The following is a 24,297-nucleotide window of genomic DNA, read 5'->3' as shown; positions in this document are numbered from 1 at the left end:
TACACTACATTTTTTAGGAGTAAGGGGAGGAATACTGGGTAACGCTTCCTTTTTGTTGGGAGAGGGAGAGAATGTTTTTGGAGTGTGAGAGGAAACCGGAGCACCCGGAGGTCTGTGTTATATTCTGGTCTGTCTTGAGTTGTTTACGCTGTTACAGACTACCGTTCACCTCAACAAGAACGCAGGCGTGAATGTCCATTTCACACATGACAAATGCACGTTGTCCGCCTGTGTACCCGACTTGTAACAAATGTCCCCAACATTAAAAACATCCTTAAAAATAAAATGGTGAATTAAAAACTATACTTATACTTTGCATACAGGTTTGATTTAAAACTGTGAAGCGCAACAAGGTGAACACTGTTCATGTACATGAATCAATAACTGTGGCCAAACCTCCGTCCCACCACCAGAAGTACAAACAATGGTTTGAAGGATTTCCTCACTAGTGTACAAGATACATTAAGCTGTATCCCACAGCAACCAATCACGTTACAGCTGCCATTTCTCGAGCACAAATTAGAAAACAAAAGCTAGCATCTGATTGGATGCTGTGCGTTACAGCACACTGCACGATATTATTAAATAAGTGCAATAATGAAAATTTCAGGTAGAACAAATGCCTAATTTATTTGCTGGTGTCCCATCCTCATGCATGTAAATATTAAATATTTAGCAAATACATTGCATTATCCGATTGGCTTCCTTTCAGCCATAATACATTTATGTCATCAGGCAGAGTATTTGTAGTTTATTTTTAAAGTCCCTGCTCGGTCATCTACATCGGATGTAATTCATCCAAAGTTTTTTAGGAAACTTGTAACAGGCTACAATTTGGTCTATCTCCATGACGCCTAGGATTTGCTATAGGGTGGTTGTCGAAACTTCAAAGTGCTGACACACGGACATAATCCCAACATACACGCTCACACAAATTCAATAGGCGCCACCATTCCCACTGAAGCGGCCTAAAAATTGGGCACCAACAAGTAACCAAACATTTTTTAAAGGTTTTATTTTAATAATTCTTGTATAACCAAGCAGTTCTTTAAAGAGAATGCACAGAGAAGTAATTCCAGCACTTAATAATATTCTCACATTCTCTGCTCACCAAGTCTACAGGGAGCAGCTGAATCAACTACAAAAGTAACAGAAACCATATTTACATAAATATTATGCTTGTGACACTAAAACGGGGTCTAGATGACTTCTAGTTCAGCTACATTGATCTCTACAGTACACAATGGCATTTAGAGCATACATTATACTGAAATGGCGAAGAGTGAGCAGTAGACTTCTGGTGCATGCAAAAATAAAAATATAAATAAAATGATGGGTCATTCAAATGGATGAAGTAATTTGGGAAGCTATTAAAAAAGGCACTTGGAGAATAGAGATCAAATTCTATGGACACAAAAACGGGCAATGCATTTTTCTTAAAGTTTTGTTTGTTTAGAAAAAAAAAAAAAAAAAAAACCAAAGCAAAACCTTTTAATACCAAAAAGAGATCAATCTCACAGATTTTGTGTAGAAATCCATTACAAAATAATGAAAGTTAAGATGATAAAAGCAGGTTATAATGAAAACCAAAAGTATATATTTTTACAGCCTCGTAATAAAAAAAAAGAAAGAAAAGAAAAAGCAGCGCCTAGGTAAAAATGTCAGTTGGTGTACAAGCAGCAATGCATAGCCTTATTCAATAATGTCTACATGGTGACAATGTCCTTCCTTCTGTAGAATGTTAGATGCACAGTAAACTTTGTGATTCAATTGGTTTCAGAACTACAACTTGTCACATGCTCCCCTTACAAGGAGGTTAGTGGTCAGAACCTAGCAAGAAACAGTCAAGTTATTAAATCCTTAGCAACCAGTAAAAAAAAGGCTGGAATAGTGCTACACTTAATCCATTTCTTACTAACAGTAAAAGATCCCATAAAATCCATTCCAAGTTTCTTTTTACTTTTCCTTAAAACCATTTCTGAGTAAAATGCCGGATAGTTTATCACTGGTCTGTTTATATTTCACAGAGAGACCCCACCCTATAAATGAAATATTCCCGAAGAAAGAATATTTGGCAATTTTGGACTCCACTTTGTGGTACAGCAACTTATTTCATATTGAAAGCCAGGAGCGGTCGCTCCTCTCGTTTTTGCCAAGGACTTTTTTTATTCTCTCCCTGGTCATCAGAACCGTCGTCATGAATGGAGTATTCTCGGTCGGGGCTGTTTAATGGCACTGGTGAGGAATCTTCAGTTCGTTTAAAAGTTTCTTCCTGAAGGCTGGGTAACTGGCCACCGCTCCTCCTTGCCGATACCTCGCTGAAAGGTCTATTATCCTCTGGGCTACACACGGCTGTTCCACACTCACTACCGCTTTGGTCCATATCCTCCAAATAAACAAGCTGTGTGTAGGCCGTGCTGTCCGACACCTTCTGTTCGTGCTGATGGTGCTCCTGTAGAGTTGGACGCTGAAGCATTGAAAATTTTTCACCTCTTCCTTTCCGACCAGATTTTGGTTCATTCATGTCAACGCCAGAATCCAAACTGGCATCGTTGCTCCCGTTTTTTCCTGCTCTTTGGAGATCAATGTACGAATGTCTAATATGTGCGTTTGTCCGGCCATCTAAAGACACAAACCAGGCACGGGGATGGGGCATTGGTCGTCCTCCGCCAAGTTCCATCAAAGCTTTCTCCGTCAGGAGCTGCACTTCACCGTTAATTTGAGCAATGGCAGCATCATTCAGAGAAGCTGGGATAGAAACCGATTCGGACATCACAGTGTTTTGTGCGTTCCATTCAATGCCATCTCCGTCTTGCAAATGTTGCTGCGAAACAGCTTGAGAAGCTAACTGTGAAGACTGCATCTGCTGAGGATGTTGAGGGTGAGATTTGGAAAGCTCGGCTTGGAGCCGTTCCAATTCAAACTGCTGCTCGGCGGACACGATCAGCTGTTGGCTGACGAAAGGATGTTCTCCTTGCAGTTTCATGTAGTGAGCTGGAATTACCAGGGTAGGCAAGACATTTCTGTAAACACTGTCATTCACTTGATCCACAGAATTGTAGCATATAAGTTGACCCGGACGAGGGAAGGAGGTTGGTCTTTCGAGATGATCTACAGACCTAGACATCATACATTCATTGGGCCGTCGGTCTATGACCTGCTCTGGTTCAGGAGCAGAGGGCACTAGGTGACTTTGTTCCTGATTGTTTGGCTTACTTCCTGCCGTGACATGGTTTGTTGATGACTGATCTTTGTTTTCAAATAAAGGCTGACAGATCACCGAGTTGTAACTCCGGCGGTATTCATCATTCATGGGAGACACATAACCATCGGAGATTTCTGTTGACTTCCTTGACTTTAATAGGAATTGATCCAAAGATTTATTGTAGACCTGTCTCAAAGTTCCACTCGGAGTCAGGTTATCCAAAGACATTCGACTCTTCTCGTCTTGATGAGAAAGCAGCTCTTCCCTTGAGCTAAATTCCCGTGAGGTATTATATGAAGGTTTAAGCATTGGTGTATGTATATCTGCCTCACCACTAGAGGACAGCATCTCCATGTGGACAGGGCTGATTAAATTAATGTGTGACATCGACGTTGCCTGATCTTTCTTGGAAGACTCCAGAGCACATGTGAGCTGAAGCTTTCGGTGATGTTGACGCGGCTTTAAACATTTCCTCCTAACAAATCAAAAACAGAGGAAAAGATCTTATTAATGGTATAAAAATGCAACACTTTAGCTCACTGACAAAATGTCTAAACACGCACACTTTAAGGGTACTCAATGCCACTGACTTACAGGAAGAGTCTCTACTAAAAATAAAACCCAAGAGACCTAGAACACTGAATAACTACACAGCAAGAGTTTTAGATCAAGAAGAAAAGCTCTATATAAAACATGTTTTTTTAATTCATATTAAAAAGGAATTTTTGTTTACATTTTGCTTGGACACATTCACGAAATTGCAATGGTTAAGTTCACTTTTTAAGAAAAAGCATAAACTGGTATGGAATTTCTAATTATATTTTAAGGCTTAGTGCCCCAAATCATAGAAAAAGAAACCTTATCTGGAAAATTAAGTCCCAACCATTCTGGATAGCAGATCCCATACCTTTGTATTTGAAATAATTACACACAAAGAATCATTCCAGTAATAGAAATTGTTTTTACAGTTGATGAATTTCTGTTCAGGTGAAATCTTTTAGAGAGTTTAACAGGAAAGGAACCCGTGTCATTTATGTGATGTCACTGGGAGGTTTGAACAGCCAGTTTAAATGAAATCAGGAGAATGACCAGATGCGTTAATTCACTGTTAAACCATCTTTCAGTAGAGACACTCTATTAAAAAGCGTACCTAACCATTATTCACCACAGGTGTCTTTCCATAACAGAAAGGTTTAAAAAGTTTAGACCCTAAGGGTCCTAAAACTTCAACAAAAAAGAAAAGGATGAAAAAGAATGGACATTGTCTAACAGGATTTTTTTAAAAAAAAAACAAAACATTTTGACACTTAGTAATTAGAAACTATGAAAAACATTAAATGAAAAATTGCTGCACTAACATGAGCAGAGATCACCTACTTTACAATCAATGAAGAGAACAGCTCCAAAAGGTACTGAGAGGCAGGGAAGTACAGAAGTATCATCATCTCTAAAGCTGTTTTACCACATTTTATTATCATTTATTTATATAGCGCCACTAATTCCGCAGCGCTGTACAGAGAACTCACATCAGTCCCTGCCCCATTGGAGCTTACAGTCTAAATTCCCTAATATAGACACACACACAGACACAGACTAGGGTCAATTTAATAGCAGCTAATTAACCTACTAGTATGTTTTTGGAGTGTGGCAGGATAGAGGAGCACCTGGAGGAAACCCACGCAAACACGGGGAGAACATACAAACTCCACACAGATAAGGCCATGGTCGGGAATCAAACTCGTGAACCCAGCGCTGTGAGGCAGAAGTGCTAACCACTGAGCCACCGTGCTGCCCAAATTAGACATTGTACTCCAAATTATGGAAACATAAAAACACTGTTCTGGATGGGAAATGTTATAACAGTTTATACTCTGTGCATAGAAATGTAAACACTAATAAAAATCTGATATTTAGCAGGGAATGTCCCTAGACATGATCTCCAAGGTCCGCAATCAAATAATGTAAATCCCTTAAAATGAACAGTGTCTGCACATAACTTACAGAACAAACCCCTAGACAAATATCAAAGTAAAATAAATTAAGGAGAGATCAAAACAGTAGACACACTAATTGCATAGGGAATGATTTAATTAATACAGCAGTTGTTGCCCTAAATAATACAAATCTCTAGTAGAAGAGACACATTGTATATCATCGCACATTGCGAACTATACCGATGTTTCTCCCATCTATACAGTTCTATCGTCAGGATTTAGATTTTTAGAAGGTTACACGTCGTCTTACCTGCAGTAGTAGAGCAGTAGACAGAACAAGACCAGCAGGATGAACATAATCCCTCCTAATATGGCTAAGAGGAACAGGGTGTGATAGCTTGTGATGTCCTGTGTCACTACTGGATCTGAAAACCGAAGAGGAACAGCAGTGAGACGACTGAATTAATCAATATAAACCGCCCAAACATCAAGCTAAGAAAATGATCACCTCCTACGTAAACAAACGCATAACACAGTAGTAGCACTAGTCTGCTTGCAGAATACTTTATCAAGCGTGCGCGGTGGCATGTTCTAAAGCCACAATGTGCACATCTCTGCTCTGGATGATAACTCCAGGGCTACCTGTAAAAGTAATACACCTTAGAGAGGTTTGCAGGATGAGCTGCATGTTTACAAGCGTTGTTTTATTGAACCATTTTTATTACTGTATGGCTAATCACGATCACATGACGCCATGCTGCAAGTGGGCGGGGCCTGCTTATTAAGTGCATACAAGGCGAGTAGAACGGCTGGTTCTTGCCTTAGGTCAAAAAGTACCCACAAACGTTTCACAGTCCTGACAGTCTATTGTTAAAACAGAGTTTGTATTTCAAAGGGCGATTCTATAGGACAGTCAGTGCCACCAACCACCCTACATCTTCATACCTGGGTGTGAAGGAGACATGGCAGCGACCCAGTAGCCCATCTGCGGTGCAATGTACGTCCAGGACAGCTGGCTCCCCTCCTGCTGGATGATCCCAATGCTACTTTTCACCCATGTTCCTGTTATGGGACAGACATGACGGGTTCATGTTAACAGAAGGCAGAGTAGGAGATGGTGAACAGCGAATGGAGAGACTTATGTACAGCACAGACACAGGAGGTAAATTGTCATCACATAAACACTAACATAACAGTTCATCTGATGAAACAGACAGATATCAGATGACACCCTCATCTATGATTACTTTATATTCATTTTTTTATTTTTTGGGGTGGTCAAAAAACGCTATGTTCAAGACAAAAAGCATCACATTATATAGTACAATCCCCACGTGTTACCAATGTAAACCTTTGGGTACAATCATCATCATCACCACCATTTATTTATATAGCGCCACTGATTCCGCAGCGCTGTACAGAGAACTCACTCACATCAGTCCCTGCCCCATTGGGGCCTACAGTCTAAATTTCCTAATATACAAACAGACAGAGAGGGAGAGCCTAGGGTCAATTTTGATAGCAGCCAATTAACCTACCAGTATGTTTTTGGAGTGTGGGAGGAAACCGGAGAGTACAATGACTATTTACTTCATAAAATGATAAATGTATAGGAAAAAGGTTGCAATAAACAAAATAAATATACTGTAACCATTTAGCCATCATCAAATGTCCACAATTAAGAATCAGTATTAATTACTATCCATTAAGAAACCTGCTTTAGTACAATGCTACTATATAGTCTGTTGGCCGTTTTTTGCTCATCTCAAATAATATATGTCTAAGTGTGTTTTGCCTAAACCATTTACTGAACAATCACTCAGTACTAGGCTTTGGACCAAGCTAGAATGTACAATTAGAGCAGTAACTAATATGTTGTATATACACCTACTGACCGCTGGGCGGTACACACTTCACACTTATATTGTTTTGCTTTTTATACCATATTGGAGGAATGTGCGTCAGAGATCATTCTGATTTTTCTACCCTGCTCATTTTCCCTAAGAAAATTTTACTTCTCTAATTAATCCGGGTATATATTTTGTCTCGAGAATCCCTGTCGTGTCAGGCACCACAATATCTTGTGCTCAGTTCCTATGTTTGCTGCAGCCATAGCGAGAAGGAATGTCAGCCCACCCTTTACTCTGAATAATCCACCCAGGATCCCATAATAGTATTATGCAACAACTTTACAAACCCCTCTTGCTCTCTGGGACTTTTGATTTCCCACATGTTGGGGTAAAGGCTGCACAATATTTTCTAAAGCACTGACACTGCATTATTGCATACTAATGACAGCAACAGTCTTCATGTGTCCACTAGGTGGAGCAGTTCGCTTAAAAACCTATAGCACCATGTCTATGCCAAATCATTGGATAAGTATTATATCTTTCCGCCTCATATATTAGTACTAGTGACATAACATTAGGAGGCGGAGAGGGACTGCAAGAATTACAGTTATAAGGAGGCTCCAAAAATGTATAATCATATATTGCCAATCTTCTTTGATCAATATAAGCATATATATATTGAACCCTTCTTTTTACATTACAAGAAATAATGAAATTCATCTCCAATCATGCTGTCCCTACTTGGTTGTATATCTTGCTACCATCAGCCCTATCACTGGCATTATATGCAATAGCACACAGAAACCAATGTAGCATAGAACGAAGTATTAGCAAATTTGGAGGTTAATTATAGCATTGAAGCCATATTTTATCAAGTAAGCTAATTAGTTTTCAATTATGTGTCACGGTGTGCCCACTGCCAACTCAGAGAAGGCCGCCAGTAAGTCAGCTGGACATTCATTATAATGTAGCCTATCAGTTCACTAAGAAGTCAGATCACTGAGGTATGAGGTAAGAACCCATTCACTAGGTCCTAGTGACTGGATAGGCTGCATCCTCAAACACTGGTCCAACCCACAAAATGGCTGCCTTCGTTATGTTAGTCACAGTGTACAAAATGCAGCAATTACAAACAAAACGTATGCACCTATTTACAGCCTAATACTAATGTGCGGTCTTTGTTTAATGAAGACGGATGAACGCCCGATTTAAAAAGCACAACAACATTTTCTACATAACGCTTTTATACATTCTATTTTTTTTCCCTGAATCAAACCAAAATGCTTGTTATGCTGACACGGTCGGTAATCCAACACCAATTTCTGGTCTGCAATTTACATCCTGCGGACTCCAGCATTCCGCAGTATTGTGTCACGGAGAAAATCGTGGCGCCATTAGACGACAGCTCTGCAGAATTACTTTTAACACATGATAATGCTTACATTTTTATTTTTAAAGTAAGAAATCCTAGTCAACAGATTTATACATTAAAGTAGAGGATCTAAATATCCCCATTGCTGGAGTAAAATACAGGACACGGCCCAGAGGAGCCATTAAACACTTCGGCCTCCAAGCAGATGTTTAATCCTCTCCAATGATTTACTCTCCGTATGGATCACATTCATACTGGCCAGAGCCTCTTAACCTACTTGCGTCGTACAGGGAACACTACCGGACACGTCGGCACGCAGTTCAGTGACTATTGTGTGCTTACAGAATAGAATACTGCAGTAGAAATACCCCCATTTCCCCCCCTTGGTTTCCACAACTGCCGCTGAGGTTTCCCGTCCATAATCTATTTATCTGCCTGACAACAGGACAATTCACTACATTAAAAGGCCAAACGTTTGAGGAGTTAAAAGGAAAATGCTGCAAACACATCAGTTAAAAAATTTATTTATTTATTTTATTCGTCTTCTCTCCATACCCATCAAATATAACAAAAGAGGAGTTAATACGAGTTATATTATTTTCACAGAATGGTAACAATATTGTATACCTATACACCCATTTTTGTTTAATCAAAATGCAATATGACAGCGTAAAGCCATAGCCTCGCTTTATTCATACCTATTCTTAAAAATTGCAAGTTTACACTAATTTTACTTAAAAATACGTTGAAGTGCAATCTAATTTTTTTATGATCGAATTCTTAAGATTATTTTTTTTTATTTTAGTTTTTTAAACACCAGTTTTTGTTAATCCCCTTAATACATATCCGCCTATTTAGATGCACAATTCCTGGCAGAATCCATTCGCACAACTGCTCAGTAATTGTGAATATTTAATCATCCTGAGCGAGTTAAATACTCGCTCCTTTGACATGACAACTGTTCCATTGTATAATTCAACTGTCCCTGTATGCCATCTGACATCTAAGGAATTGTCATGTTAATATTCATTCCGGTGTCAGATGGAACAAGAATTCATTTCATCTTTACATTTGGCAAATAACCTGCAAATCTTAGAAAAAAAAAAATGAGCATATCTTACATATCGTAGATTGTTTGCTTTACCCAAGATGTTTAGATTGTCTTGTTGTTTAAATAAAAGAAAAAAAGAAAAACACGACAAGGAAACACTTAGTACCAGCAGGATCACTTTGTAGTGTAAATCCGCAAAAATGCTGAAAAACAGCCTTTCCAAAACTATGACATCCGAGTCGTTTGGAACGTATTAATATTTAATTAGGAATGAATATCTTATTCCGTATAGAAAGCATGAAACTGAAATCATCCCATTCATGCCATACAAAATATGCACAAGTCAGCAACTCTTAAATATCAGCGAGCCCCAAAAGGGTGGGAAGACCTTTTGAATATTTAAAGAGGATGAAGCAGGGAAGAGAAGACGACGCATTTCACGTTGCAAAAGGCAGCAGGTGAGCCAAATTGTCACTGTCGTAGTAATGTTAACCCTTTGTTTGTAACAATAAAGGAGGGGTCCTTTTATAGAAAAAAAAACAAAAACAACAGCAATAACTTTAAGGGGTATATTTACTAAACTCTGGGTTTGAAAAAGAGGAGATGTTGCCTATAGCAACCAATTAGATTCTAGCTATCATTTTATAGAATGTACTAAATAAATAACTAGAATCTGATTGGTTGCTATAGGCAACATCTCCACTTTTTCAAACCCGCATTTTAATAAATATATCCCTAACTCTGGTATAGAACAGCCACTCCCACATTAATTCTGTCAGCCAATCAGACAGTTTTAGAGTTAAACAGTCCGCAACTGGCAGCGTATGAAACTGAAAGGCTGCAAATGTCAGTAGAGATAAGATGAGCATCAGAATAGATCAGTACAGATGATCAATCCAGTTTAACAATGATCTTGATTGTGCTCCAACGATCCCCTGTCGCGTATACCCATTGAATGGCAGGATCCACATGTGTATAGACAAATCTGACAGATGCAGCCGCTCCGCCCTACCACCCGTGTAGGGCGTGTTCTCCTGATCCGCATAGACCCCCGATGCCGTCAATAGCCGCCTGCCTGATTTATTTATCAGCACAGAATAGGAAGCACGCAGGAGAGGGGCATAAACAGCAGTGTGTCAGTCAGGACGATGGTATTAGAGTAGAACAGAGTTGAACAGTTGAAGTCTGATCACGAGAAAGGTGCAACGATTAAGTAAAACTCAGGATCTAATGTTAACAGCCGCTGCATTTATAATGTATCTCAGATTTGAGATTACCTGTACTATTGAAACCTATAATGAACACACTGCTTGAATGTATTATTTACTTTAATACAATACAAAATGCTACAATAGAACACACAATCACTGCGGATAAACCCTGCCCTTATACATCTGGTAAATGTGAAGAAAAATAAGACATGGCAAACGGAGAGGCCTCACTTTGTATAATAAATAGCAGCTAGTGTGACATCTGTTCCAGCATTTAATGAGCTATGGGGGTGAGGCACAGGATTAGCTGATTGACAAGACAAACACTGACAGACTCCAATACGGGTGGAGAAAAAAAAATATGGAATTTTAAATGTGTCAGTTTGAGTTTGATCAGTCACTAGAACAATTTATGTGCCGCTTCTGAACATTAGGGTTGCATATAATGAGGGTATTCTCTAATAAAGTATTATATGAAATATTTGAACCTTTTTTTTATTTTTATTTTTAAGTACTACAGCAGGCTTCTTTCTTAGCTAGATATGTATGTCATAAAAATGTGCCTAATTTAAATGAGACCAATTAACTCATTTAAAATAGTTTCAATTGTCAGACATTTTTGAGGTTGCCAATCAACAGTGGCTCCCTGTTGTGAGGTCACAAGCTCCCCAATGCTGGCCAATACTAGTGGCTCAGCGAGTATAGTCTGGATTGAACACAATGTACTTTTACAAGTAAGCATGCAGAAACCAACCGAAAAAAATAAATAAAAAAAATTGTCCTTTAATATAAAAGGTTTTCACAAAGTCTGGTTACTTTCAGTGGTTAAATGAGCTTGTACAAGACTCCGTCAAATCCCTGATGTTCATACATGTCTGCTGCACATGACTCACCATGAACGTGTTTAACAGGGACATTCACCTGTGTACTTGCTGACCTGTTAAACTATGTGCGAGGTGCATGCTCCAATCACATTGTGCTGTGCAGTGCTTGGGCCCCTTAAGGGAAAGGGCCTTTGCCCTCTGCCACGAGGTTCAAGAGGGCCCCTTTCTCCCCAAGTTCAGCTGAAGCTGACTTGGGGACAGAGCTTCCCTTAAGGGTCACACCTATACCCCTCAAAAACAAACAACTGACCCAATTCTTCGTGCATGAGCTCCAATATCTTATAGCAGAACGAACCGCTGAAGAGAGAGACTAAGGACAGCACGAGTCACCTTTTTTGTTTTTCTATAACTCATGTTGCTATTTTCTAGCGGGTCTTGATGATGTTTGGTTTATGCCCAATACCTGGATTATTGGGAGTTGGTACCTGAATCTGGGTTAATCATCTTAAACAAATTAAATAAAAACAAAATAAAACCAAGGCTTTAACAGCTACAGAGATTTGTAAATGAATCCAATTAGTATCAAATATCTCCCTCAGGATTACTTAGGATTTAGCTAAACAGGAAAAACTCTTTCTAAAACTATATTTGTTTATTTGCAGGACATGGAAGTATATATAGAGAGGAGTATATTGCTGTACCAAATTCAAAATTTGGTCAAATTTAACGTTACACAATAGAGAAGGAGTCTCAGCGGACAGGTAATCACCACGTGGGAACCAGCAGTAACTTTGAAACAACTTCTTTCTTGTAAACTTTTAGAACCGAAAGTGTGGTCAGGACCACAGCCGGACAGGTTAGTACACGGTTTAAAAAGTGTAGAGGAAACAAGTACCACCTAAGACGGCGGTTCCCAAAGTGTGCGCTGCGGCTCCCAGGGGTGCCGCGGGCCAGCCATAGAAAAAACAAACACAAAAACTTACCAATCCATGCGGCGCCGGGACTCAGCATCCTCCTCTCTCACGCAGCTCGTCACTGAATGTCGATATTCAGTGACAAGCTGCGTGAGAGAGCAGGATGCTGGGTCCCCGCGCGGATTGGTACGTTTTTGTGTTTGTTTTTTCTATGGCTGGCACTCGTCAGAGGAGGGGGGACAGCGCGACAGAGGGCATAGTGTCTGGGGGGCAGAGGGGCCAAAGTGTCTGGGGGGCAGAGGGGGCATTTTTGCATACAACTAAGTATTTGTGTCCTGACCTAAATACTTATTACAATTTTTTGACCCAACTACTTCTAAAACAGGACTGCTCAGTAATTATTTTGGAGGGGTGCCATGAAAAAAAATTATGGAGACTCTAAGGGTGCCGCGAACTGCAAAAGTTTGGGAACCACTGACCTAAGATAATACTATGATGCAATGCTAAGCATGGACTATTAAGCTCTATTTATAAGTGTGTTTTTTTGCAGTTTTTTTTAGATTTAAATTTTAAATACTTTCATTTTGGAGTTGAGCAGAACACAAAGCTGGCTTAAAGTTACATATAGATATACATAAACACGTGTATATATATATATATATATATATATATATATATATATATATATATATATATATATATATATATATACATATATATATACATATATACACACATATATACACACACACACACACATATATATACACACATATATATACTAGGGATGTGCACCGGCGACTTTTGAGGTCTCGTGTTTTGGATCCGGATTTTCATTATTTTTGGGGTTCGGATTTGTCTCGCAAAACACTTGAAGAAAGGTCTCGGTTCGGATTTAAGGTTTTGGATTTGGATTTTTTTTGAAAAAAACATAAAAAGTTTAAAAATCAAGTTTTTGGGCTTATTTTCACTCCTACGCTATTAACCTCAATAACATTCAATAACAAGCATTTCCACTAATTTACAGTGTATTCTGAACACCTCAAAATATAGTTATTAGTCCAAAACGTTGCAACGAGGTATCTTTCTGGACTGCGTAGTGGAGTGGTCCCCACAATATATATTAAAAACCCTGAACTTGTATGATTCGCACCAATAAATGTACCTGGACTGCGTAGAGGAGTGGGTCACCACAATATATATTAAAAACCCTGAACTTGTATGATTCGCACCAATAAATGTATCTGGACTGCGAAGAGGAGTGGGTCACCACAATATATATTATTAATAAGAAAAGACTCAAGCTTTCAAGTGTAGTGTTTATAAAATATAAACAACAATACAGTAGTTTTAGTCAGAGCACGTCAATACCTCTTGTTTTAAATTATGACAGGGCATTTTACTTTTGGTTTAATTTCTTGAATTTGTTTAAATTTGGTTTTACTTTTTGAACATGGCAAACGACTGTTGAATGGTCACATAATGCAAAAAAAAAAGTTCCAAGATGGAATTGTCCTTGGGCCCTCACACCCACCCTTATGTTGTTGAAATAGGACATGCACACTTTAACAAACCAATCATTTCAGCGGACAATCTCCTGACCAGCAGGTCTTTGCACCGCTGTAGACTTGTGTCCGCCGGAAACAGAGACACAACATACGCTTTAAACCGAGGATCGAGCACGGTGGCCAGAATGTATTCCTCTGACTTTAAAAGAGTGACCACCCTCTGATCCTGGCAAAGCGTACGAAGGGCTACATCCACAAGAGCTACATGCTTGGTGTAATCGCAATGGCTTACCAGCTCCTCCCTCACTTTCTCCAGCTGCTTCTGCAACAGCCTGATCAGGGGAATGACCTGACTCAAGCTGGCAGTGTCGGAACGGACTTCTCGTGTGGCAAGTTCAAATGGCTGCAGAACCTTGCACAACACGGAAATCAGTCTCCACTGCGCTTGACTGAGGCGCATCCCCACTCCTTTGCCTATGTCGTAGGTGGCTGTGTAGGCCTGAATGGCCTTTTGCTGCTCTTCCATCATCTGCAGCATATAGAGGGTGGAGTTCCAGCGTGTCACAACCTCTTGTTTGAGGTGATGGCAGGGCAGGTTCATGCTTTTTTGATGTGCCTCTAGTCTGCGGTAGGCACTGGCTGAATGCCGAAAGTGTCCAGCAATTTTGCGCGCCACCACAAGCATCTCCTGCACACCCCTATCACTCTTGAGATAATGCTGCACCACCAAATTAATGGTGTAGGCAAAACATGGGACATGCTGGAAATTGCCCATATTTAATGCCTGCACAATGTTACTGGCATTGTCTGACACCACAAATCCCCATGAGAGTCTAAGTGGGGTAAGCCACTGGGAGATAATTTCCCTCAGTTTCTCTAATATGTTGTCAGCGTTGTGCCTCTTATTAAAGCCTGTAATCCACAATGTTGCCTGCCTTTGCACGAGCAGCCATTTTGTAGATGCTGCTACTGATGCAGCTGTTGCTGCGGAAGGGGATGCATCTACCCAGTGGGCTGTCACAGTCATATAGTCCTTCGTTTGCCCAGAACCACTTGTCCACATGTCCGTGGTTAAGTGGACAGTGGGTACAACCGCATTTTTTAGAGCACTGAGGACACTTGATCGTACTTCTCTGTACATTTTTGGTATCGCCTGCCTAGTGAAGTGGAATCTCGACGGGATTTGGTACCGGGGACACAATACCTCCATCAACCCTCTAAATCCCACTCCACTGATGGCGGACACCGGGCGCACGTCTAACACCAACATTGCAGTTACAGCCGCAGTTATACGCTTTGCAATAGGGTGACTACTATCGTATTTGGTGGTCATGGCAAACGACTGTTGGACGGTCAATTGTTTTGTGAAAGACTTAGCAGTCTTACGACTTCCCCTCTGGGAAGATGACCGACTAACAGCAGCAACAGCAGCAGTGGCAGTAGTAGGCGTACCGCTGCAGGATTCCTCGGATGAATCCCATATTGAGGAGGACTCAGTCTGGCTGCTGACTTGGGCTGCAGGACTGAATCTGATGGAGATTGTGGAGGAAGTTGACGAGGAGGGTGTTGCTGGTGTGTATCCAACTGGACCACGGGATTTAGGTGTCCCTGTACCGATGAGGGTCCTAGCCCCAGTTGCTGAACTAACCACTGAACTATGAAGGTTATTCAGGTGACGTATAAGGGAGGATGTTCCTAGGTGGGCAAGATCCTTACCCCTGCTTATTTGAGCTTTACATAAGCTACATATGGCCATACATTGGTTGTCTGGATTTGGATAAAAATAACTCCAGACCGAAGAGGTGCATTTTTTGGTCTTCTAACCAGGCATGACGATGGGCTTTTTCATCCCATGGACATCAGCTGTTTCCCCCCCTGGTGCCTCATTTACAATAACCACATCACCATCCTCATCATCAAGTTCCTCCACAGCGCCAGCTACATCATCAATAGGCTCCTCCCGAGCCACCTCTTCCCGTACAGTGATGGGAAGGTCAGGCTTGACAACCACCAACACCCTTGGACTCGCCTTGAGGATTTGTGATAATTTCTCTTTAGAAGGCAGAGTTGTTCGCTGTTTTGTTGCTGACAGCATAACTCTCTTCAATTCTTTGGAGGGGGGGGGGGGAGGAGGAGGAGGGATAAGATCCGTGGGTGAAGCTGAACCACTAGTCATGAACACGGGCCGGGGCCTAAGCCGTTCCTTGCCACTCCGTGTCGTAAATGGCATATTGGCAACTTTACGTTTCTCCTCAGATGATTTTAAGTTTTTCTTTTTGCTACTTTTTCTTAACTTGGGCTTTTTGGATTTTACATGCCCGGTACTACGAGATTGGGCATCAGGCTTGGAAGACGACGTTGATGGCATTTCATCGTCTATGTCATGACTAGTGGCAGCAGCTTCAGCATTAGGAGGAAGTGGGTCTTGATCTTTCCCTACTTTATCCTCCAAATTTTTGGTCTGCATTATATGTAGCACAAGATACTGCAGAATGTGTAAACTTGGTAATATTGCAGTACCAATGGACTTATACTGCTGGATTGGTTTTGCAAATTTGGTTATAATTACTTTTTTTTTTAATTTTTTATTTTAATATTTTTTTTATAAATTTTTTTTTAATTTTTAAAAACTTGGGAATAATGGGGAAATAACTATGCCCTTAGAAGCACAGAGCACAGGACACAGCACCAATGGACTGATACTGCAGAACACAGCACAGCACAGCACAGCACAGCACAGCACAGAACTAAACAGCACAGCACGAGATCTACCAGGACAGAGGACCACCTAACACACCCTCCCTCTACCCTGATCAATGCCCGAGTGAAGATGGCGGCGACTAGCGGGGAATTTATAGGATCAGAGTATCGCGAGATCCGACAACGGGATTATGAGTCAGAGCCTCAGTTTCAGATTTGAATTTGGCGCCAATACCCGGATCTGTCTCGGATCGGCAACGTTCGGGTGGGCTCTGGATTTCAGAAATCCGAGTGCGCTCATCTCTAATATATACACACACATACATATATATATACACACACACACACACACACACATACATATACACACACACACATATACATATACACACCAATAGTATTAAGAAAACAAAAAAATGCATTATGGTGCTCAGACAAAACTGGAAAAAAAAAAATACAGCTGATGGATTCACACAAAGAGCACAAAAGTCTCGAAAATGGAAGAGATAATGGTATAGTAAATATAACAAAGTCATATAAACCATGTATGACATGCAATAGATATGTAATGTATGCTAAAAACTATATACGAAAATCAATAAAGCAATTAGTAAGATAACATAACTATCAAATAAATCTGAAACTAATAACGAAATCAAGAACATTGAAATAGATCAACTCACTTTTACACCATAAAAATATTCTAGAACAGGTCTGACCAACCTGTGTCTCTCCAGGTGTTGTGAAACTACAAGTCACTAGAATAACACATTAAATAACGAGATATAGAACAAAATGTATTAAAATTTACCCATAACGGACATATTTTAACACCTGCTTGGTGACAGAATCAGCCGATATCCATTGCTCTATTGATCACATAAGGATAAAAAAGGAACAGAATTAACATACAAAGAGTTACCAGTCAAACAACACAAATTCATACAGAGAGGTTTTGGCCTTGAAGATACCGCTCCATTGTCTGGTGCGAACCAAGGCTGCTCGGTACATATTGTGACAGTAAAAGCTAAACGATCTGGAGCCGTCTTGTTAGCAGTGAGTATCAAAGTTAACAAGGTTTACAAATATGATAGCAGAGATCCTACCGGGCAATTAGTGGCTCAGGAGCTTCCTACATCTCAGTGCACCAGCAATTACAGAAGTGTACCGTATGCAGACAATTCACCATCTATTTAAACTAAGCACAACCAATCAAAGATCATCACCAAGGTCATTCATTAAATATGCAAATGTGAAACACTGAAGGGAGTTGATCTACAGCAAGGAGGATATAGAAAAAAAAAAATATATATATATATATATATATATATATATATATATATATATATATATATATATATATATATATATATATATATATATATATATATATACACACATATATACACATATATACACACACACACATATACATATATACACACACACACACACACACACACACACACACACACACACATAAACATATACATACAGGCAAGACGGGGAAAAAGTTGATACAAAATAAAGACAACAGACTGTGTTCGTATCAGGCTCACATCATGTAAATGTGATTTAAATCAAGAAATTCATTTAGTCCATCTGGATAAAGCGACGCAAAATTACAAATCCAGTCTGCCTCTCTCGGATATGGCCTGCTGTACCTACGTCCCCCACAACTAATCGGTGAACTGAATTCTAGTCCCAGTCAATCTGAGACATTCTGGGCTACTTCAAGGATAAGACGAAAAAGTGTTTGGAGAACATAAATTATTAAGAATATCTTTCCTATGTTTGGGAAACATACGTCTAAGAGGACATAAAGTGTAGCCCACATTAGATGCAAGTTCCTTCTTAAAACAGATAGATTACATATGCATACATACGAGTCTAGATGGTAGCCAAGTCTTTGTGTATGTATGTAAAACTACCAACACCACACACACACATATATATATATATATATTTATTTCCAGATTCATAGATTTATTCATACTTGCCGACTTGTCAAACTGGGAGATCATGTGACAAGGGTTAGGAGGCGGCATGGTGATGCCATAGTTTGCCCCTTCTAGGAAATGGCAAAAACCACAGCATTTCATAGAAGGGGCAGGGTTTAATGACGCGGAATCACGTCATTAAGCTACGCCTCCATCAAATGCAGAAGGATGTCTACACTCAGAACAAGGTGCTGTCCCAATCTACAAAAATGTCTCATTCTTGATCAATCTGGAGGACCCACCGAACTTAGAAGATGAAGACCAAGGATCTATCCAGCCCCGAATCATGGTCCTCGAGTTCTTATTTAACATCAAGTCCCTATCCAATTTGAAGCTGTCCACCAAAGCCTCTTTTGGCAACTTAGGGAATTATCCTCTTTGTTGAAACACTTAAAACATCTAATTTGCCTGCTCAAAAAAAAAAAACCCAAAACAAACAAACAAAAAAAAAATAAAAAAAAAATCAGAATTCTTAGAACAATCTCTCCTGATTCTTCTTAACAGACCCTGAGGTACGTTGGAGACCTAGGGGTAGGTTTACTGAACAGAGTTATTGCCTATAGCAATCAGATTCTAACTTTCATTTACTTAGTACATTCTACAAAATGACAACTAGAATCTGATTGGTTGCTATAGGCAACATCTCCACTTTTTCAAACCCACAGTTTAGTAAATATACACCTTTAGGGTCTATGATGCCGGCAGGGACAATGGAAGTAATTGTTAGCATTCACTGACATTCAAAGGCTTTAGTATGGATACTGTTCTCTTAAACTGACAGACCGATGTCCACATAATTTATCTCTTGTGTGTTAAATGTGAAAGTGAATTTCGAAGTAAAGAGTTAAAATAATTCACAATGTGATTATTAAGAGAACCATCAACATTCCATGCAAACAAATGGTCTATGTAATGGCCGTAGAATATACACACACACACCTTTAATTACATCAAAGAATGCTTTGTCTATATGCATGCCATTCACGTGTGCAGAGGGCTATTAAGAGACTATGTGCTCACATGACGAATAACCATTAAACAAAACATTGTACAATGGAGTGCATGAAGGATGTTCCTTCACCTTTGACCCCGACCCTTCAGCCAGCCCCAGGCCCTGAACTGTATTAAAATAATAGGACACAAACCCCTGAATCTGAGCTACAAACTATTTTATCAATCACATCCCATTGATGTATCTAAGAGTCCTCCACCCAGAGACATCTGGGGACCTCCAGCAATAGAATCTGATGCCCACTATAAAGGTAAAGGCGTAATAATGACACTATATAGGTCATTGGTACGACCTCATCTAGAATACTGTGTTCAGTTCTGGAGGCCATATCTCCAGAAGGATATAAATACGTTACAAATGGGCAACTAAAATGGTGCATGGCCTACAGCACAAAACTTACCCAGAAAGACTCAAAAGATCTAAATATGTATAGTTTGGAGCAAAGAAGGGAAAGGGGGGACATGATAGAAACTTTCATATATTACAGTATTAGCTTTATAAAGATCTAAGGATGAAATAAGAGTTTGAGGTTACCATAGGTTAAAAAATGGGCAGACTGGATGGTTCTAAGTGCTTCTCATCTGCCGTCAAATTCTATGTATATTAGTTTTGTTTAAGGTCCTTCCCTCTGACTGAATCTACAGAAGCAGGAGCAGTCTTCTTTATAAACCAGGAGAATACAAACTGGAGAGTTCTCCTTCATCTGGCATCCATTGAAAACCAGCGAGACAAGAAATCATTTTCTTTCACTGAATAGTTACTAAGAAACCATAGTAAAAAATGGTGTTAATGGAAAATCTCTCCTGTGGTGTTGGCGACATGTGTTGACCCCTGTGTAATCTCAATTTAACAGCTTCCTAACTGGTTAGGGTTTTAGAAAGTTGAACTGAACGAAATGGCAACCGAGGCTACGCTACAATTCAGCGCAGGCCATATAAATGTATAAAGGACAGGACAGGTTGAGTATGTAAATATTTTTTTCTAAGTAGCATCCCTAGAAATTGAAAATACAGTAAGTATAAGGTTTTAGGTTAAGTCTATATCTCTTCCTCCTTTTCAGAGCCGCAGCCTATGAAGGAGACCGGTCTCCAGAACTTTAATAACCATGAAAATGGGGACAGAATAGTTAACCAAGCCCAGGTTAACTCTACTTGTGTCTGCATTTTCGTGGTTAGCTAATTGGACATATAGTGTTGGACCAACAACAAAATCAAAGCAATATAGAATGCAGACACTTTGAAGAGAGTCTAATAAGAAAATCTCTTGGTATTTCTGAAATTTAATTTCCCCTCACACATTGTCTATGAATTTCTTACATGTTAAATATTCATGCAAAGGTGAACATTGATTTCTTTAAATTAATTTAAATATCTCGAGACAAGTATTTATGATAAAAGGTTATGGTTAGTGAACTTCAAAACAAACATGGGTTTTCTCCCAAAGGCCTCTGGGACATTAACATAATACTTAGGTTTTAGTGGTCCATTAATTGAGTGGAAGCTGCCATATTGTGTTCTCAAAGGCAAAATATGCTATAACCCATACACTCCAATAGATCTGTGCCCTATGCAGAAATTGCGGGTTATTTACTAAAATTGCTCACCTTTACACAAAAACAAAAAAGCACAGCTAAATCAGACATTTGCTTTCGTTACCCAAGTTGCAATAGTTAGACAATAGCTAATTGCTACGTGATTTTTGAGCACTGGAAATAACTCATTACCGCTAAAGTATTCAACTAGTTTTTGTTTTTTACCACCACGTAACATTTGCTCAAAGCATTTCTCAAATATGCGTGTTACATTAAACGACTCGGTCATATCGGCCAAAACATACTGTTTCCTAAATAATTTATTTTATTACTCTTTAAAACCATCTCAAAACATTAAAACTAATATCTGTATTAGAACAATTTTTTTTTTGTTTGGTCATTGTTTAATACCTCAGAAGGAAACAGTTTGATAAACATTCCTATACTCACAGTATAAAACAAGGGTACACACTTATGCAATAATACTAATACAGGATGCAAATGTCTCTAAATAGTTTCACCAACAATTTAAAGTCCCCATGAGCATGTTGATTCTTGTGTACACACCTACACAATTTGTCTTCAGATCTGTGATCTCTCATACCACCTGCTAAAAAGTCATGGTTCCATTGTTGATCGTAATTTTTAAGAAGTTTTATAAATCCAAATCAACAGATGCGAGGTGTTTTGGTACAATAAAACATAATCACTAGAGTGTACATACTCTTGTGATATCTGACCAAACAATTGTGAATCGTGTGATCTGTACGATATTAGCACAGGTGTGTACCCAACTTAATACAAGTCTATCGCCAGTTATGCTGTGAGTATACAAGTTTTAACCAAACTCTGATTAATATTTTGTTCTTTTGGGATACTAAACCACATTATAAAATATTTATTTTGCTGCAATATGCCATCACTACATTTTAAGGCGTTTTTGAACAGAGTCTGAGCCCCTTATTGTATTTAATATTCATTTCCTGCTGTCTGTGTGTACCCTGTTCATTATCCAATCAGATTGCTGGATTGCTCACAGCAGCATCGGCTGGGAGGCAGTGTCCACTTGTGCGATTGGGTTAGTGAGGACAGGGCTGCATGTGACGGGGGCAGAGTGTCATGATGTGAGGAGGGGAGTACAGGTCAAAGGGACGCTTACAGACAAAGATAGTGGAAGGAGCAGAGTCTCCCAGCAGCACAGAGTAATGACCAGAGGCTCCTTCCACAATGATGCTGGATGATTGTGTTGTGAAACAGCTCTGGAAGAAATAAAGTCTATACATTCTACTAGTTACATTTTGTGACAGTTGTGACATATTTCAGTCCTTGATGTTCAATGTCTTTATCAAAATCAACTACAAAGAAAAACAAACTTTTTTTTTTATATCTTAAAGTCTACTCCTTATAATGTGGATGTTTTGTAACAAGGCAAATCTATAAGTAAAAACGGAACAGAATCATCTTTGTGGAGCAATGTTCATGTGATCTGCACCTCTCGTAGCCTTAAGCGGTTTTTCCCCCCTTCTTAAATTAGAAAGAAATTTGGTCAAGTGAGCTCAGTAATATGCTTGGCTTTGGAAACTTGTAAAGAAAAGAAAAAGGAATCAGACTGTTGCTCAGCTGCAGACCTACAACAAAGCTTTGGTTTGTTTGCAACATTAACTGGAAGATGTGTTTTTCTTGTAAAGGGGAAATAACTCCCAAACGCCCCATAAAAATTACAGATTATGTTCCAGTAAGCGGCTAACCAACCCTATTCTTCCTTCCACTTTGTATAAATACGTCTGAATGCCGATCTTACCGCTAGCTAGAGAGCCGCTGTTTTTCCCCGATCCCATAATCCCTGTATTGCCTCCCTGAGCGCTCCTGTCAATCTTATTCATGTTAAACTGTCTTCATTACCTGTGGCCATGACCTTGTGGCCGGAACCAGGTCTAAAATTGTTAGGTCGGATCAGGCCCGGACACAGCGAAGATGACAAAGTGCAGGCAAAGGGGAAGCAGAAAGACACCCCCATTGTCTCAGCCTGTACAAAGCGATAACAAAGCTACGTCTAGCAAGAATAGTTAATGGAAAAAAGCAAAACAGTGTTATGTGGTCAGGACTACTTGGCTCATTCTTCCATAGGAGTCTATGGCCTACGATGGATTTGATCTCTGCTGAATAAGCATCCTCAGTTCTGCTGCACCGAGAACCGTATCTATCTGCTAACTTGTATTATAGATGCTTTCCTTAAAGCCCAGAATATAACTTTGTGCTGCCTATGGGGAATACATAGTAAAACAGCTTGGAAAATAGTCCATAGGCAGTGTATAATATGTGGGTGTAGGTGGAATACCTCTTTAATAACTGGTGTTCATATGGTTCACCAGCTTATAGAAAATAAAATAACAGAATTATATTATGCTCTGGTCACCAATGAGATAATGATCTATCATGGCTTCAGTACGCTGTCAGTTTAAAATGTACTGTAGTAGTCAAACTGAACGGTGCCTAACCCTATACATTAACTGCATATTCAAATTCTTAGGGGAAGATTTACTAAAAATTTCTAAAAACTAAAAGTGGAGGTGTTGCTTGTAGCAACCAATCAGATTCCAGCTATCATTTATCTGGAAAATGATAGCTAGAATCTGATTGGTTGCTATGGGCAATACCTCCAATTTTCTTTTTAGAAGTTTGAGTAAATCTAACCCTTACAATGACAATATCTAGGGGTATATTTACTAAACTGCGGGTTTGAAAAAGTGGAGATGTTGCCTATAGCAACCAATCAGATTCTAGGTCTCATTTATTTAATACAGTCTACAAAAATGACAGCTAGGGGGGTATTCAATTGTTTCTTTTAACGCGCTAAAACAAAAAAAAACGAGCGCTCTAAAAAAACTTCATATTATACGGTAATTTTGCGCGCGTAAACAGTTAATACGGTACTTACTCGCTGCCAGCGGGCTGAATTTCAGCTCGCTGCTCAGGGAGCTGCGAGATGAAATTTAGCGAGTAATTACCGTATTAACGGTAATATTTTTAGAGTGCTCGTTTTTTTTTGTTTTAGCGCGTTAAAAGAAACAATTGAATACCCCCCCTAGAATCTGATTGGTTGCTATAGGCAACATCTCCAATTTTTCAATCCCGCAGTTTATTAAATATACCCCCTAGGTCTAGGGGGCTATCAAGAATCACAT

General features: G+C 39.5%; 1 protein-coding gene across 1 annotated transcript in view; it reads right to left on the bottom strand.

Moving 5' to 3' along the window:
• Window positions 1–996: 996 nt before the first annotated feature.
• Window positions 997–24,297, bottom strand: part of FAM171A1 (family with sequence similarity 171 member A1) — an 83,106-nt gene continuing 59,805 nt past the window's right edge. Inside the window, exons 6-8 of the mRNA XM_075211865.1 lie at window positions 6,085–6,201; window positions 5,450–5,564; window positions 997–3,680 (exon numbers count right to left, since the gene is read on the bottom strand). Of these exons, the coding sequence (XP_075067966.1) occupies window positions 2,108–3,680; window positions 5,450–5,564; window positions 6,085–6,201 (1,805 nt within the window). The 3' untranslated portion in view covers window positions 997–2,107. The remainder of the gene's footprint in view (window positions 3,681–5,449; window positions 5,565–6,084; window positions 6,202–24,297) is intronic.

The sequence above is a fragment of the Mixophyes fleayi genome, chromosome 5 (genome assembly GCF_038048845.1).
Source record: "Mixophyes fleayi isolate aMixFle1 chromosome 5, aMixFle1.hap1, whole genome shotgun sequence".
NCBI classification, from domain to species: domain Eukaryota; kingdom Metazoa; phylum Chordata; class Amphibia; order Anura; family Limnodynastidae; genus Mixophyes; species Mixophyes fleayi.
This window is presented reverse-complemented; position numbering and strand designations above follow the sequence as displayed.